Below are 18,406 nucleotides of genomic sequence, written 5' to 3'. Positions count from 1 at the left end.
TGCAATGCCAGTAAGCCAGTTCTTCAAAGACAACACTATACCTGAAAAGAGGATAGCAATGGGTGTTTTACAAAAACCCTTAATAGTCATTTAGGTTTAGGAATTCAACATCAAGAAGCCTTTCCTGGGAGCTCTCCCAGGCTTGTAAAGTATGAGCAGATCCTGAGCACAGGCAAAGCACTCTCTGACACGTTCACTTGCATGTTGCCAAAACAGCAGGTCTGTTTTCTCTGGCAGATGCCTGCTCAGAAGGAACAGTTTGTAATCAAGGGTATTTCACACTGCTTTGAATTTGCAAAGGTCAAAGAAAGATGTTATATGTAAGTCATTGTGTCATATACTTACCCACAACATGTACTTTGCATGGAATATTAATATTGTAGGCATCTGGTACAAACATATATTCACCCTCATCATCAACAGCAGCGCTTGCTATAACGAATCTGTGGATTCTGTAAAAAAATTAAAAAGAAATCAGTGTAACTTATTTTTGAAGACTGCTTGAAGCTAAAAGGAAAAATCTGTCAAAGGTTTAGGAGATCTGTGCAAGTATGTAAAATTACTGACTAAAAATCCTTGCTGGCTGCTTAATGGTATTTTAGCTGATTAAAATACTGTATGATTTGTTCAAAATGTTATTGAGACTAACACCAAATAGTGTAACCAATTCTAACATTGTTTGAGCACAGAAGTAGAAAAATACAGGAGTGTAATCTCTTTGACACAGATTCTGTGCTGCTGCCATTAGATGGCAGTTTGATTGCTCAAGAAGAAATCTTAAGGTGATCCCATTGTGGGAATAATCTGACTTTTGTTAGACCATCTTTGTGACAGGATCCAATCTACTATTTGTTTGCCAGAATATAGAAATGGGTGAGCAAAGCATATGCTGCTCTTACTATCTAACTGTGTCTTCCAGTATGATATTTTTGCTCTCCTATGACCTGCTTTGGCTAAGCTTTGTTCAAGGTAGGACTCACCTCTGTGCCCATCCTGCTCCCCTTTCCCTCACCTCACCCTGTGGACCTACATGGATTATAGGGAGCACCTTCACCTTATGTCAATCCAAGAGGTCATTGCACAGCGGGTTCTTGTCTTTTACTGCAACTTAACGAGCATTATGGAGTCAATGCAAACATTTTCATAGCCCGTTTAAGAGCATCTTCACAAGTGCATTTCTCAACTGTATGAACAGTCTGCTAAGCTGAAGTGAAGGGGATGTAGTTAAAGATAGGACCTGTTTTTTGTTTTTGTTTTGTTTTGTTTTTTAACTGACAAACTTTCCATGAAAAAGGACAGATTATAAGTGCAAAGGGACCTGATATCTCCACATACTTTGCATGGGCAGAGTTACGTGGTCTGAGTTGACATGAATGGAAGCTATCAGGAAAACAGACATTTAAAAGCTATATATTTTTGATAATGTCTAATAATTACTTTACTACTTAACATCCCATAGTAACAGCAACAGCAATGTCAAGAAAAATTAATAGCTTGAATTTAGATGAATCAAGGATTTGAATATTGTCCTCCATAGCCAAAAGGCACAAGATGAAAGGGGACAAGGAGGCTTTTAGGATGATAAAAATAAATATGTTTGAAGGACAGAGGTTAGGTCTGGTTACCAGGTAATTTTCAGTGAAGTAACCCACATATTGGCACATTGCTACAGTGTCATTCCATCAAAGTCAAGTCAATACACAACAGGCTTACCTTCCTTTGTGATAAAGCTTTACACGGTCACTAGCTTCGACCAATTGCCCATTTTTGTACCATTTTCCTTCCACATTCTCAGATATCTCACACTTCAGGTGAATTTCCTGTCCAAGCCTCACAGTCTGGTCTTGTAGTGCAAGTGATATCTTCAGTGGTCTCACTTAGGAAAACAGAGGCAGAGACATTAATGTTAATATCAACCAATAGCTCATGGTTTTGTCACGGAGCTGCCACTAGCCATCACAGTAGTCTTCAGATCAGAAAAATGCCTCCGATAATACAGTTCTCATGTAGAAATACCAGTACGGGTAAGCTACATGTGGTCTGATGCCTTAGAAAAGGTGACTGAAAATACCCATGCCACGACTGGGGAAACTCCATGGATGCTGTCAGTAGAAGAACTAAGCTCAGAAGCATAATCTGGATGCTGCCACCTTTCTGGTGTTTGGATGCTGGAGGTAGAGTATTTCTATCCCCCAGAGTCCAGTAAGAAATTTCAAGAAGTGAAAGGCTTGTGTCCCGAATCCTGTGCACTAGAAGGGATTACAACCCACCCTTCCTGTGATCTCATAGCTCTCCCAGCTGATCCAAGATAATTTGGAGACTTACCAAGGTATTTAATCACAAGTGGGACTATACTTCAGCTCAACCTGTTCTGTCAGGCTGCTGGCAAAGGCTGACTGCACAGTAAGCTTAACTTAATACACTACTGGTTCCCATGGTTGCTATATTGCCTTAACTCACTCTATGAATACCCACAGATATTACTAGCTTTTGTAAAACTTTAGCCTGAGAACTGGTGCCTCAGCTCATTTCCACTTTCTGGAAGATTCGATGCTGTAGATGAGGGTCCAGGCTGAACACACAGTACCACCTGCATGCAGCAAATATCCCTGACCATAATCTGACATAGGAAACAGAGCAGTGAGAAAGGCAGTGTTTTATAGAAAACCAGTTGGAAAATCCTCAGAAGTTTCACGAAAGCAAAGACGACGGAGCTCAGCCATGGAGGATAATTTTCAACTTGATAACAGAAGAGCATGAATTAATTGGTTATGCTTAGGATGCCAATTTGTAGAAAATAGTCAAAAGAAGTATGAGTATTACAAAACAGTGTATGTTTACACATAATGTATGATAACTTTAGAGGATGGGCATGTACATTTTGCTAAAAAACGCATACAATACTGGGCACAATACTGCACAAACATATACTGAGGGAGCTACATAGTCATGTGCTTGTGCCTGTGAGTTCAGGTCAAGTGACCCTGATGCCTGTTAACAGTATGCCTAGTTATAGAACTGCTTATTTTTTCCATCATACTTTTTTTTTTTTTTTTTTTTTCTGATTTTAGCTAAAAAGCCTTGGTTTGGCTTTCCTGTGAAAACCTGAAAGGATTGAAGAAAAGCAGATACTTCCCTTGAAAGTTTCACTTTGTTGACCTATTATATCTTCGGATGGACAGCTTTGTTCTCCATCTAAACAGAGCAACAGAAAGTACTCACGCAGGACTAGTTCATTGTCTGTTACTGCAAACGGTGTCTAGGGGAAGGTCACTGTTCTGGAGATTTGCAGCAAGGAAATTGGTGTGGAAGTTAAGTGTCCCTTTAAACCCCCAGGAAAAGGCAAGCAAGTTATTTATTTCTGTAAGATAGTAAACTGTGCCATCATATGAATTCAAGATCAAGATGGATGATACTTACAGTCAACTGAAAGCTTGGCTTCTGACTGGCCTCCAGTTGTCATTACTGAGTAAGTTCCACTGTCATTTTTTGCAGCTTCCTCTATGATCAAAGTGTGTTTTTTACCCTCAACCTTGATTCGATACCGAGATTTAGCTTCATTGGTAAGTTCCACACCATTCCTAAACCTAATGGGAAACAAAGAATGATTATTTTTTCAATAGAAGTTCTGTGCAAATAAAACTCCCATAGTCTGAAACTTCCAGAGAAGACTTTGTAAGACTTAGGGCACAAGAAAAGTTTAAACAGACTCATCAGTGAATGTGTAAGGATATCTTTGCTGTTGCTACATTTTTGAATAATGTTTTCTTGAGATTTTAATAACAATTTTCAGGTTTACTGCTATAGAAAAAGCTGTCCATGGTTTTGCTAAAATTAAAATGTTCTGGGTTTTAGTCTCAAGGAAAATAGTATCTGTTCAAAGTGTGGCTTACCATTTCACATTTGCATCATCCTCAGACACTTCACAGCTCAGTTCTACTCGTTCACCAACATAAGTGTTGGTATCCTCCAGGCCTTTGGTCACCAAAATTGGAGGATCTTTGGAAAGAGAAAATTACACATTTACCATCTGAGAGAGAAAACTAAGTGAAAGAGGTTTTCAAAAATCATGCTACAGAAGACAATATTACTTTAAAATTCTAATATCAGTCTCAGTGCAGTTTTTTCTGCCTTAAATCGGAAAAGTCATTGCTTAATAACATGCTAGTAGGAAATGTGCTAAATAAAAAAATAACATTTGTTCAGGTTAATACCTGCCTTTCATTCTGTTTTATTGCCAGTTTGTCTAGTCAGGTCAACATGAGAAGCTGACATTCCCCTCTTACCTCCCACGTCCCTCTCGTAAAGCTGTGTTTGCATTAGGTCCTGTAGCCCGTTATGTACACTAAGATGGCCTGATGACATAACATGGTGCCCTTATTGGTTTAACCCATTCCCACTGTCAAAACTCAAGTTTAATAGCAGGAGATTTTACAACAGTTATCCTATGATATTTATAGGGTCAATAGGTTCCACTGTTTTAAATAGCTTTCTGAAATATTTGATTTTTTTTTCCTCTCACTGTAAGCTTTGCTTTTCTGTTTGTTTTGTTTTGCATGTGTGAGTAATGCCATGAATATCATCCATAAGACTATAAGCACTGTGGGAGTAAAAAGGGTCACCCATTCATTGCTTTTGATAGAGTCTTCCCTTAAATCTTTGCAGATGGAATGAAAAACTAACTGATAGAAAGCCTGATCTGAGGGTACTTGAAACAGATCAGTTGGACCACGAGTATCAGGGTCATCGGGTACCCGACCGTGGCGTTAGGCAAAGCCAACGCTGTGACAAACAAGTCTCCAAAATGGCTTTAAAACTCTGAAGGGGACCACAGCCCCACTAGATCCCAATGCACAGCATGAAACCAACTATATCTCCATTTCAGGGTTTTCACTAAATTACTAAATACAGGGCGAGGAGAAAAATGGTCAGGAATCATGGAAATACAGAGTGATCCTGGGCTGCTAATACGAATACAAAAATATACTGAACCAGATCCTCCCTGTTAATTTCTGTTGCGGCCAAAGAAACCACAGCAATTTACAGAAGGTGAAATAGGAGGAAGCTTATGTAGTTACCTCTCACAAACAGTTCTGTGGAGCATTTCTCATCACCAGCTGTTACGTAATAGCGAGCATCGTCTGTCATTGAACAATTATTGATGAATAAAATTCGCTGGTTACCTTTGTGCTCAAAAATGTATCTGTTTGAATAGGAATGCAGTAAAGGTACATTAGCAAAACTGTTGGACTCCTTTTGTTTTACGTAGCAAGTGCTTTAGGGATTATTAGAGGTGAAAATCCTGGGTTTTACATGGAACTGGAAAAATTGTCCTGGGAAGAAATTTCCTTGCTTCAATAGAACTGTCATAGACTTCTGGCAAAAAGACCTATGGTGTAGAGTGGTAACGAGCATCTTCTGGCTTGTTTCAAAATCCCAGGTTTTAGAGATACGAAAAAATAAAAAAAAATTAGAAGAGTCTGAAGGATGTCAAATAAAATGGATTCTGAAACTCTAGATGAGTAAAGATGAAAATAACCAGTAACAGGACACCATCCTCATTCCAACACTCTTAACATTTTTGTGAAGTATAATAATAGCCGAAGTTAAGAAGTTAATATTATTGGTAGGCCAGATGGCACAAGAGATCAGTAATGGGATATGGGGTTGTGGTAATGGGATATGGAGCCTTTCACCTTTATGTCACCAGTTTAGATCTGCTCCAGGTTTGTAATGACCAAAGCTCATTAGCATCTGACAGCTGCTTCAGCAGCATGGAAGAAATGCACCGGAGCATTCGATACAAGTCCTTCTACTGGAGAGGGATCCATATAGCTGCCTGCAAACCAGTTCTGAACGGCTCATGGCAGATATAGGGGATGAAGACAAGGTACCCTCTTTATTATGCTTTTTTTGTCAAATATAAATATTAATTGAAATCCTTCATTGACTTGTGCAGCAACAGAATGAAGGAAATCTGCCCTTTCCTGTAAGAGGGCTTTTGCTAATTACTGTTTTTTCACAGAGTCAGAGGAGAAAGTTGCTAGGACTTTGTGCTGCCGAGAAACATTTGAGGAATGTGACATTGTTGTGCATTATTGGTTGCACATTATCATTCCTAGCTGTGTCTGACTGTGGAATGGGATTTTCTGCATCGGGTTGTTAAGAGTGGATTGTTCCCAGATTAGGGACTGGGCTCAACTTCCAGCCATTGCTCTTCCTGAACTCAAGGGTCTGCACCTGAAAAGCTCCTTCTTCTAGACCCAGCCAGAGAGTAAACCAACATGCAGGGGACACAGATGACAAAGAAGCTTGGCTACACTGGACCTGTTGCACATGACTGAAGTCACTTTGAGCTAATGCAGGTTGTTGACTTCAGTGAGCATTAACTGGGTAGTGGAAGGTGAGAGAAACAATGCTCCCCTTTTCTCAGGTGGTTTATGAGCCTGGTGGGTAAGTATGCAATGTTAAACATCTCTGCTCTCAGCACCCAATTACTGTAGAAAGATTCTGACCTCCTTCGGACATAGGGCTGAGGGCAAGTGATCTATTTACTCACGGTGCTTCCTGATTTTTCAAAAACTAGTGAGTAGTAAATGGCTCCATGTTTTATTGAGGATCTTTAATTCTTTTCTCTTGAGGCAAAGGGGCCAATCTGCATTAACATTTAGCATACAGCGGACTCTTCTGGGTCATGAGCAATACAGCATCTTTCGCATTCTTTTCACACATAATGAAATTCAGAAAATTGATGCAACCTGAGCAAAGAGATAGATCTATGCAACACCCTTGTCAAGGAAGCACATGTGTACCCATTTTATTGCTTACATAGAATAAAACCACTTACTTTGCACTTGGTCGTATTTCTTGGCCATTTTTATACCACTTGAGTTCCACTGTTGGATCTGCTAGCTCCACCATGAACCTCACTTTGCCTCCTTTGTCCACCTGATATGCAGGATCAAGACCTTTGGCAAAAGCTGTTGTGGAAGCCAAGTTTTATAATAAATGAAGATCAGAAAACAAGAACATGAATGCTGAAATGACATTGCATAACTCTCATTGAAGCTGTCAGCCTACATGCACACAATGTTATGCATCACTCTGTATTCATAGGCTAGTCCACATGAATCAGTTTATTTTCTAGAAACAATAGAATAAATGCAAAGCTATGCAGTTCAGAATATCCTGACCAAGTTCAAGCTAGTATCTCTTCATTCCTTTGTAGTGTGACTGTATTCTGAATTGGATTGGGTAGACGTAGCTCTGACAGCTTGCTGAGACGTGCTGTGTCAGAATAAAATGGTATACAGCTGGTGTCATGGAATCATTTACAATTAACCTGTAACAAAGGACTTCTCTATTAGCACCACCATACAAATTAACAGGGAATTTTAAGCCAAAATCCCTACTGAGCTTCCCACTATCAGAATAAACACATTGGTTTGTCAAAAAGCCAAATTATCTTTCCTGATTCTTTACGTAGGTTGAAAGCTGTACATTGCAGTTCCATTTGTGATAAGTGTTACAGCTGCAAATCATTTGCAAAAATATTTGAAACCAGGCAAAATTTGTCAGCCTGTGAATCCTAATGGGGCTTTTCAAAAAAGTTCTTTGAGATGTGCAAGTGTAGGCCAAGTAGTTCTGGACAAAGTAAGGCCGAGTGCAACTCAAGCATTTCAAAACAGTTTGATATTCAAGATTTAGATACTGCCAGCCATAAAAGTTAGACTGAGGGGAGCAGGTATCTGTGGCTCAAAAATAAATAAATAACTGGTGCCTCAAACAAATTGCCCACAAATAAGTAATCAATTTCTGCTAAGGTTTATATCATGCATATGTCTGATTGCAGGAGACTGAATATATCAACAAACAGAAGTAGAGTTATTAAATCTGAAAAGGATTTTCTTTTGTGTTTTGTTGCAGTGTAAAAGTTTCCTATTTATGATAAAGGTGGTGGGAGGGGAAGAGCACCCTGCTTTCATCCTCTCACTACTGTAGACATTTTCCCCACCATTTAGAGCCCCTCCTGTAGGGAAAACCCTGTCCACTGAAAAATCCCGATACGGCTGGCAGCTCCATCCTAGTCAACAGGGAACTGGGGATAAGAACCAGACAGACTGGTCCCAGGTGCTGAGCTGCCCCTTTCCCAGTACAAGTCAGGCACTTCCAGGTGATGCAACCTGGGAGGGGGCAGCTCTTCCTGCCAGCCCCACAGTTCCTGCCCCAGTTTCCAGCCCTGCTCCAGATGCCTGGGGGAAAGTGAGGAGTTTCCCTGGGCTTCAAACCCTTAGAGAGCTCCTCTGGATACAGAAAATGCTCCAGTGGCTCAACCACAGCCCATCGGCTCCCTTTCTCCCTCTCTCAACTGTGGCCAGAATCAGATATAGCAGCAAATGAAAAAGGTAGATAAAAATTACTGTGTAGGAACGTAACACATGTTACGATGTGAGGCAATAGATCAGGAGAGAAGGTGTATCAGGGAGCTGAAGTACACCTGCGTTTGTGGAGGATTTCACCTACACAAAAGGGACTCCTCCAGGAAACCAGTGGAACACTGGGTGTATATATTGCATCCAGTTCTGAAATGCTCTCCAGGAACAAGCAACTGCTACAATAATATAATGGATAGTGTGTGTATATGTCTTATGCAACATATACCTCTATTTTATATACACATACATATAGACACATACTTTTATTTATGTATGTGTTACACTACTCGTACCACTCAGTAGGGCAGATGGGGAAAGCCAGGCCTGAATATCCTCACCCAGCGCAGGGCGGAGGGTTTTTAGTGCAGGCAGGATTTCAGAGGAATGTCAGGTTAAATGCAAAATGAAGTTACAAAGAGCTAACAATCTGTTTGGAGTGACTCTGTTTTAGAGCAAAAGATATTAATGCCAAGACAAGGTCTAATTTCCATACTGTTTGATCAGGTAACACCTTTGCACACAGCCGGGGGACTTTGTTCCAGTTGGAACTACTGCTTGGCCAACAGGGAGGGACACTTTTGGTAAGCACTGAGTGGGATAAGATGTTTACACTAAGCACAGCGGGCCAAAGCCACCTTCTGATTAACTGCTTGCAGCAGTAAGGCTTGAGTTGTAGTGTGCAAATCCCCTTATATGGAAATGAAGCAAGTTTGGGTTTTTAAGGTGGACGCTCATGTTTAACTACCGAAGCTGAGAATGTCCTGCCTCATCCGTACCTGCACTCTTCTTCACTTCCCTGCGCATGCGCTTCAGACGCTTTAACATGCCTCTCAGGTCAGTGATACCATACTGAAAAGCGATCTTCTCATATTCACTGGGATTGGCATTCTTCAGGAGCTCCCACACATCCACCTCAGGTTCTTCCTCTTGTGGCTTAACCTCCCTAGCAGTAGCAAAATAAAATTATGGGAGAAGAGTTAGCAAGGCTTTATCACACCGTAAAAAAAAAGGTGAAGGTGAATCTATGGTGAGGTTAGAAATGTTTTGATCAAAATTTGAAGGCTGCCATCGTATTTTTTTGTTTCACTCAGTAAGAGTGGAATAGCTCAGATAGACATTTATATCTTACTTTACATTTCTTCAAGGCAGAAGTTGGATATAAATTTTAATTTTACTTTTTTTCTGATGTAATCAGTTATGAGAGTTTTTATATTGCTTCATTATTTTAAACAAACATACAGTTTGAAAATGTAGTACTATAATAGCATATGGGCTAATCCCACTTAAATCAGTTTTATCTGGAGTGGAATCAGTTACAATTTATGATGGCACCACCGAGATCTGAGTCTAATCTGTACATTTCAGAACTATATAAAAATTCTTTCAAATCCTGAGTCCATGTAACTGCTATTAGGTGTGGCCAATGAAAGAATTCCAAGGGAATACGGTTCTGTTTATAGTAACACCAGTGCTTCTCAGAGTTACTTAAAGTTGGCATATGGGTAGAAACTGGAGATTTCCACACCAGCTTGGGCTTGGAAGATGGATTTGTTGGCTTCCATATTTTTCTCAGTCTTAAGAGCAGGAAGTGTTTTCAGAGGCCTGTGTGAATAGCATCACCTTTACACAGAAGTTTCAATACCATGTTTACTATCTGCAACTCCAGGCTAAGACAGTCAATAAAGAGAAATATAATTATTTTCACAATGGCATCCATTAAATGAGAGAACAATGGAAGCATCCTAAACAACATTATATTTTTTGAGATTGACATCTTAGCTTAAAGAAGTGAACTGCTAGAACAATACAGGAGTTGGAGCAGAAATCTAGACATTTTTCCCTGCAAATCCATTAGGATCAGACCAGGATTGTTCTGATTTGATCTAGTTGGTCTAATGATATCAGTACTTTTGAGAACAGAATGAGAAAATAAACAGTTGAGAAATAAAAAAAAACCTGAGCTTTGGAGTGTGACAGTATTAGAGCTGAGGTCTATCAAGTCTGACAGAATTTTCTTTAACATGTACTGAAATAGCACTGTGGGTCCCTAAGATTCTCTGCATGGTTGGATGAAGAGCTATGGAAAACCACTTTGGTGTTTAATCCATGAGGTTTATTAATTTTCATAATATACCAGTGTTTGTTTGTTTGTTTGTTTGTTTGTTTGTTTGTTTTTAAAAAAAAGCTTCTCACTGAGGAGTCTTTGAAATACTTACATTGTCATCTTAGAATTATTGTCAGAGAGTCTCAGGAATATAATTTTATGTTTCGTTGCTTTTACTTTTATCTGTGCTCATGCTTTCTGGAGGGTGACTGTGTTCAGCCAAAACTGGTGTTTCAGTGAGATTTTTTCTGCACGGTGGCAAGTTGAGATCAGTTTGCAAACATATATAAAAGCTGAGACACGTTATGGGGTGTCATTCTCCTCTCCCAGGGCAGCTGTCTGTACTAAGGAGAGGTACACTCCATGGGAGGTGAGATAATGTACCCCTTTAAATCAGGCTGTAGTTGAGAATGAGGATCAGTTAGAGAATCCTGAATTTCAACCAGCTTGAAATAATTAATTCCAGGCTCTTTTTTTTTTGTTGTTGTTCTTGTGTAACTGGAGAAGAAATTTTGACACTCAGAGAAAACCAGCTTTGTTCTCAGGCCGCAATAGTTTCTGCTGTGAGTAGTGGGCAAACAATGCCTGGTATTTCCTAAGCAGACTGACCTCTCCACAAAATCACTTTCAGACCTTTTCCCCGAAAATGTGCATTTCATTGAAAGATGTACATTTTTTAAAAAAAGGACCTAAATGTTTGAGTGGTTTTGAAATCTCATGCCTTTTGGAATTTCGTGCCATTACTGATCCATTGCATTGATGAAGCATAACCAGTTACAGAGTGGCTTACTGAGATAAGAACTGGTTTGTCTTCCTGCAAGACCAGCACGAAATTAGAAAACAGGCAGTATATAGATTCTGTGCATTTAGGTTTTTTTAAAAAACATGTTTCAAGTATTATGCACTACAGGTGAAAAGTTCTAGCTCTTTCCTTGGTAATATAACCACAGAAAAGAGAAGGAATGCACCTGCAACACTGCCTCTCGAAAAAATTTAAATGAACATGTGTATTTGTCTTCATAAAAATAGATATGCACACTGGGGTTCAATTAGCAATCTTACTCAGCTAAGCTCAGAGGTATGAGGTTGCATTTCAGTGCCTGAAGAAAGGAGGTGATGAACTGATCTGACCAATATTAAATAACAGTGTTTAAAAAAGTTTGCTTTGCCCATTAACCACACGATAGGTATACTATGTTCATATGGCTATACAGTATTTATCTTCTAAAACATGTGAGTTACTTGTTAGTGAAGGGATAAAGGCTCTTAAATCACATCTCTCTTTCCACAAAAACACCAAGACCTCTTACATGCGACTCTCATGGTGCGAATAAAACACCCCACAGGCAGTCAGGAGAACTGTCATGGTAAATTGAGTTAGTATGATAAAAAGTCAAACTGAAGATCCTAATTAGGGATGAGAAGATTAAAAAAACAAAGACCTGGTGGATTTGAATTGGTTCAGGTAATTCTTTCACTGTCTCCTTTTACCTTCAGCCTTTCCTGTTTGTTTTAGTTGCTTAAATACTATCCTCACCATCACAACTTGTAAGCCCATTGTGAACTTTTTATGTAATTGATACTGCATATTGGGTTTTCCTCTTTCAGAGTAAGTGGTAGATGAGATAAAGGATCTAGTTCCTTCTCCTATTCTCTGTGGTCAATTGCCATTGATTTTCATGGCATGTATAATTTCTTTGATAAATTTTAAAAAAATGATGATTTAATTGTCTTGTCTTAACCTGTTAAAAGACTAAACAAATAGCGAGAGGCATAACTACCACAATGCCAGATTTTCAAGTCAAATCAGAGAAATAAGTGCCCAAGTTTTTCTCTGTCACAGCATTTAAGTTGAATAAAACACCATTGAACATTTGTGTGCACATAATGAAACAGAAAGCTACAAAGAATTAATACCGATGTCTATGGTCTGAAATCATGATATATGATTTTTTGTGTCAGGATGTTTATAAAATCAAATTAAGATATATCCAAAGAGGTGAATTTAACTCTTGCAGTTTTTAACTCTTGCACCAGGCTCAATTTTCTGAACTGCTCATCCCTGTGTAGGAAATTGTCCCCCTCTGCCCTCCATGCAAACACAAAAAAAATAGCAAGTGAACTAAATGTTATTGGCCTCTTTATGTTGTGGCTCACTCTTTTTCCAGTGCACTCAAACCTGAGGTTTATTTTCTGCACACTTAAACGTACAATTAACTGAACATTTGCATATTATACTATGAGAACAATAGTTAGAAACATTGAAAAAAGTGAAAGGTCAGAAAATTCTTAAGAAGTTATTAATGCTACACCTGACTCTTTCTGTGTGCGAACCTAATGGTTTGCAATCCACACCTGCTCACTGCATCACTTGGTTCTCACCTACGTTTCAGGAGACCACTAAAGTCAAGTTCTCCTGCATCGTCTTGTCCATCACCGCTGTTATTAATAGAAAAAGATCAAATCTTTGTTTAATACAGAAAGACTTAGACAACACACATTGCAAACGCTCTACATGTCTCATATACTCAACACTGTCCAAACACACAAATAATGGTATAAAATCAACACAAACCTGTATTCTTTTTCACACAAATTATGTTTCCTTAGGCACTTGTGAAAAATAACACAAAGGTTTGTATTGCTTGCTATTATACTTTGATGACAAATTTTTGTAACTGCATACATAAATTTGCCAAGACTTGCGTTAGATTTCAGTAACACAAATAAATGTAGTCTAGTCAACACAATGAACTTTGTTTTTCCTTTCCATAGTGTTTATGTATAAAAACAAAGGGCTTGTGCTGATCTTCTGCTATGAATGTAAAACAAAGATTTGCATTGCTGGGTGGTGCTTTTAACAATGCATGGCTGTGTCAAATACTGATTGCAAAGCATTACACTTAAGATTTAGCCTTTCTCTAAATGAAGGGAGAAATCAGTTAAAAAAAGAAGAAACAGTACATTGTGCATTTTTACAGACAGAATCACAGTCCCGTGAAGGTGCATTTCTTTCTATAATGTGACCTTAAGCAGTAATACCTTATTACAAAGCACATATAAACAAAAGAATTGCCCTTAATATTTGTAAAAAGGGCAAAATCCTTCAAATGTTAAGTCAATTGATGCCAATATTTCATCCCAGATTTTGCATGCAGGGTATTACTTAGAAAATCATCAAATATTCAGATATCCTCATCTTCTTGGGCAGAATAATTATTGCAGTTTTTTAAAAATGTGCTCAAGAAAGGAGTGCACCTTGAATGTACTATCTTTCGCATTTGCTCTTTAAATCAAATTCCTCTAAATAAAAGTAGTTACTTCTGAATCACAGATTTGCGTTTATGTGTAAATTAACAGACTGCATTCATTTTCTGTTTGTAAGACGTTTTCATTCTGAATATTTCTGCTCTTGTTAGACAATTTTCTCCATAAGTATAAAGATGACATCTATACTGGTTCAAATTACTGTTTTATCACAAAGGTAACAAAACTTAAAACAATGCTTTATCTTATGTCCTCTGCAATATATTATTTGTAGTTTTTCCATAATGATGGCCTTATGACACACTTTTTACTGTACAATAACATAAAGCCGGATCCTATCTTCTTGAAATCAGCATGAATTTTCTCTCTGCTTTTAATCAGTACAAGATTGGGACCAGGAACTTTCATATTGTAGCTGACAACTTTCAGGAAACATGCAGTAGAATGTTTTAGTGAATGAAAATACAATTTTAAAAATGTCTAAAAAGGCATATATTTAATTTCCTTAAATATTCCACCTTCCCTTAAAACAATGATACTGTAATTTCACAGTATTTAATATCATATATACTGTCTCTGTGTTATAACTATTTCATTCTACCCACTACCAACTACCCTAAACCCCACTTCTTTAACCTTGTTTACAAAACCATTTTTTTAAGGTACTCGATACAATTGCCTGCTTAGACTGATGCAAGTTCAGTGTGTGCTACCAGCCTCCATTCCTGAGGAGCTTCATAGGATCACTGTTCAAAGTTACCTTCTTTTGAAAGCAGATCTGATGTCAATGGATGGAGCAGCTTGGGAAGATTCTATGAAACAACAGTATCACAGAAATTAAAAACATCATTTAAAAGTGATGTAATTGATGTAATCAGTGTAATTTGGCGTATGACATTTGTTCGGTTTCCTGCTAAGGTAACATGGTTTGTGCTGCTCCTTTGGCAGTAAGTTCTGATAAATGCAGAGCTGCTCAGTGATAAGCTAAGTTTAATTAAGGAATTTCTCTAAACTAGCTTCTTTCTGCAGTTCTGCACAGGAGATCTGGCTCTGTGAGGTTTCTCTCCAGTCCCCTCCCCGCCTACACTCAGGCTCTGGCCTTTCTGTCTTCCCATTCCTGCACCTTCCCTCCTGCTTGCGTCTCGCACTTTCGCAGTATGGTCAACATCAGAGGAAAGAGTCTTCTCTGCAGCCACAGGCTCCTGACGGTCCCCGATGCCAGGACGAATCCCCCTGGTGTGAGTTACGCATCTGTGCCAGCCTGAACCAGGTCAAACGGTTCTGATCCACCGGCAGTGAGCGGATGCAGCCAGGCTGGCCCCTCCAAATGCACACACGTCCCTCTGCCCCTCGGGCTGCCACTCAGACATCGAGCGTCCCCTCAGCCGTGAGCGGCTGCCCCCGACTGCTGGACAAACAGCCCAGCCCCGGCCATTCAGCAGGCGTGCTTTGTCAGGGCGAGCAACTATTCTGTCCACTGGCTGCTGGCCCTGGCATGTCGGAAGAAATCCATCTTCCTCAGCCCGATCGTGCAGGTATGCGGGCACTGCTGTCTGGCAGAACTGCTCTCGAAGGAAAGCAGAACGTTTGCCAGGGTAAGGCCTTTTACAACGCCAAAGTAAGCAAAGGCATGACTCTCCAGTGCTCTGCACATTGTGCTATTCTGAATTTTGATGAAGAGTGGAAGAAATAGCTTTCTGGAGTGTGATGGTACCATGAGGGTGCAAAGCGCTGCTGAGCCATGACCACTCCTTGTCCCTCTGCTCAGATGCTGCCAGATGAAGCCTTGCCCTTTGAACAGCCCTGAGCTCAGCTCTCTGTCCTGTGTGCCAGAGCCTGATTTGCATTCAATACTAGTTTTATCTGCCAGCTTTTCTAATTTTTGGATAAATGTCTTACATGCTATCTATCCCAATGTTCATTTAAACAATAAATTACAGACACTTAAGAAAATTATCTGAGCTCTATGCTAAAAAGGTTCACTTTAAACATTACTTCACTTAAATGTTCTGAACAAAATTAAGTGGCATTTCAGGTAAAAAAAAAAAAAAAAAAAAAAAAGAAATCTTTATAAAAGTTTACAGACACAAGTGTCATCTTACCAGTGACTTCAAGGTCAAAAGAGCAACTATCAAACTTGTCCTTATAAGATACTTCACAGCGATAGTTCCCTGCATAGTTTTGTTTAGCTTGAATGATATGCATCTCAAATGTGTGAATCTAAAAATCAAACATAATTTCATTAATGTGGGGAACACACTTGCATAAAGCAGAAGTTAAAAGATTAGTCTTTCAGACCTAAACCAGGAGCAAGGAATAACTCAAATAAATGGCTCTGGGAAGAAACTGGAGCCCAGAAATGGCAACGGAAAACTTTCATTTCCCCACCACTACTTTTCCTGTGCTGAGAGAGCAGAAAAGTCTGCTTCTGTGTGGGGTCAGATATCATCACCGAAATCTGCATGGGGGAGCCAGGGTTAGAATCCACTGCTCTTGAATTTCTACCTGCTGTCTTAAACTGATCTTTAAACTCTGTTTGGAGCTTTGCCCCTGTAAGAAAGAAAAGCAAATACACACCTTAGTGTGACGCTCAAAAGACTCTTTCAGCTGCAGATGCTTCCCCGCTTTACTGGCCAGGTCCATCCATTTGCCTTTAAACCACTTAACATTTGGCTTTCGGAGAAGATCTTTGGCTTCTACTTTGGCTATAAATGTAATATTCCCGCCTTTTAAAAAGAGAAGAGAATAATGCAGTCAATGAGGAACATGTGGTTGCTCAGTCACGTCTGTACAATATCTTCTACTACTGCTCCTCCCAGTCTCCATGTGCTAACTCTAACACAACAGTAAGAATCAGATGGAGTCACACAGGCTATGAAAGTGCTGCAGTGTTAGATTAACGATTTTGGGTCTGGAAGCCTTCTGCCCATGTCAGTGTGGAGCTTGAGACACTGAGAAGAAGGATAAAATAGTTGAGGCAAAACCCCATGTTGTCATGGGTGAATTGTTCCCAATATTTGAATTTCCTTGCTTAAAACAAGCATAGGTGTTCCTAGGCTACCAGGCAGCTGTAATATGAATAAACTCCAGTCTGGAAAAGAAAGCCTGGAACTCTTCATGCATTTCTGTGATTAATTCTTTAAGCTGAGAAGGAAGGGGAAAGAGTCTTCTCTAAATAATAATTTGGGAATAGGAAAAGTTAGCTCAATTTTCAGAACACCACTGCCCAGTCCTTGCTGTGTTATCATCTTAACATTCATGGGCTCCAGAGGAGAATACGTCTAGCTCCTTATATTTATTTTCCAAATAAATCCTCCCCAAATGCTCTTTTTCTACTCAGAAACTGAGAAAAATCATAGGCATGCATAAACCCCTGCCATATGACCATATCTTAGGGTATCCAAGTACACAACAGACATATCAAGCAGCCCGTACTGAGCTGCTCACGATTGCTGCTACCCTGCTTTTCTGGCTTACCATACCACGACAGTATGTCTCAGGATGCAGGTTGGGAGTGAACCTCCTAACTGCCCCCATTTACTATGCTCTGGTTCACAACTCAGAAAGTCCTCGCAGTGCTGGAGCTGGATTCCTCTGGGGTGAAATTAAAACCAAAGGCGTGCTCTGAGACTTTGCCACCTCTGCTCGAACTGCTCATAAGTATAGAGAGCACTGGACTGAGCCAGAGCTCGCCCAGAGCAAATCCCCCAGAAGAGTTACAGTGGGGGTGACCTGAGCAACTTCCCTACAGAGATGGTCCAATGAGTCTGCTTCCTAATCTACACGCAGCTGTAGGGTACAAAGGTTGTCCCAGCAATCTCTAAGCCGTGCTGCAGGCCTCTGAGCAGATCCTCCTGACACATCAGTAACTGTACAGCCAACAGCATCACCATAACCACATCTCTTCTCCAGAAACTATAACTCTCACCCATTGTGCTCAGTAAACTATTAGACTGTGAGCTTGTCTTGAACTGAACAATTGGTTTTTGCTTCTCTGCATGCAGTCCTTTTTACTTTCAAGGAGTGGAGTTCTGCTCCAACTAAAACCCATGGAAGTACTTGCAGCTGAGGGCAGAAGCTGAGTGTCACAGGAACTGCACGTGCCTTTCCGGGCTCTGCCTCAGTCTCTGTCTCTCTGGGATTGGCTTTTGATTTTCTTTCTAAGCACTTACCAACGCTCACCGAACCGCTCTGAGGTTTTTCGACAAATAAAGTGGATCTTTGGGAGTCATCGCGTTTTTCTGCGTCTTCTGGAGCTCCTTCTCCAATAGACCATACTGAGATGCAGAGAGAGGGAAATGTCAATCATCTGAGTGTGTTTTACTCCCTCCAAAATACACTTACCTGAACTTACTAAGCTCTCTAACCCTACTACCTCTCTCTTCAGATGTCCTGAAAGATATGTAAGTTTTTGTTCGCACTGACATCCATTGCTTGACTGTCACATTGTGTACAGTTCCTGCAAGAACACTACCTCTGTGGTGACAGAAAATGAAACTACCAGAGAGGAAGAGAGGGGAACCTGATCAGCCAAGACAGATACTGTGCAACTCGAATGGCACCAGCATTCAACCATGAGTGCTTTATGGAGGCAATGCAC

The 18,406-nt window shown here is 39.9% G+C and overlaps 1 protein-coding gene across 1 annotated transcript in view; it reads right to left on the bottom strand.

Moving 5' to 3' along the window:
- The window catches only part of MYBPC1 (myosin binding protein C1), a 79,247-nt gene that overhangs the window by 25,864 nt on the left and 34,977 nt on the right, over positions 1–18,406 (bottom strand). The window contains 12 exon segments of the mRNA XM_042795338.1: positions 346–452; positions 1,714–1,876; positions 3,421–3,587; positions 3,894–3,999; positions 5,079–5,203; positions 6,848–6,980; positions 9,212–9,378; positions 12,922–12,978; positions 14,567–14,618; positions 15,909–16,026; positions 16,384–16,532; positions 17,979–18,083. Coding sequence (XP_042651272.1) covers positions 346–452; positions 1,714–1,876; positions 3,421–3,587; positions 3,894–3,999; positions 5,079–5,203; positions 6,848–6,980; positions 9,212–9,378; positions 12,922–12,978; positions 14,567–14,618; positions 15,909–16,026; positions 16,384–16,532; positions 17,979–18,083 — 1,449 coding nt within the window.

The sequence above is a fragment of the Tyto alba genome, unplaced genomic scaffold (genome assembly GCF_018691265.1).
Source record: "Tyto alba isolate M040663 unplaced genomic scaffold, T.alba_DEE_v4.0 Super-Scaffold_21, whole genome shotgun sequence".
Classification (NCBI taxonomy): Eukaryota; Metazoa; Chordata; class Aves; order Strigiformes; family Tytonidae; genus Tyto; species Tyto alba.
The sequence above is the reverse complement of the archived record's forward strand: the minus strand, read 5'-3'. Positions and strand labels throughout refer to the sequence as shown.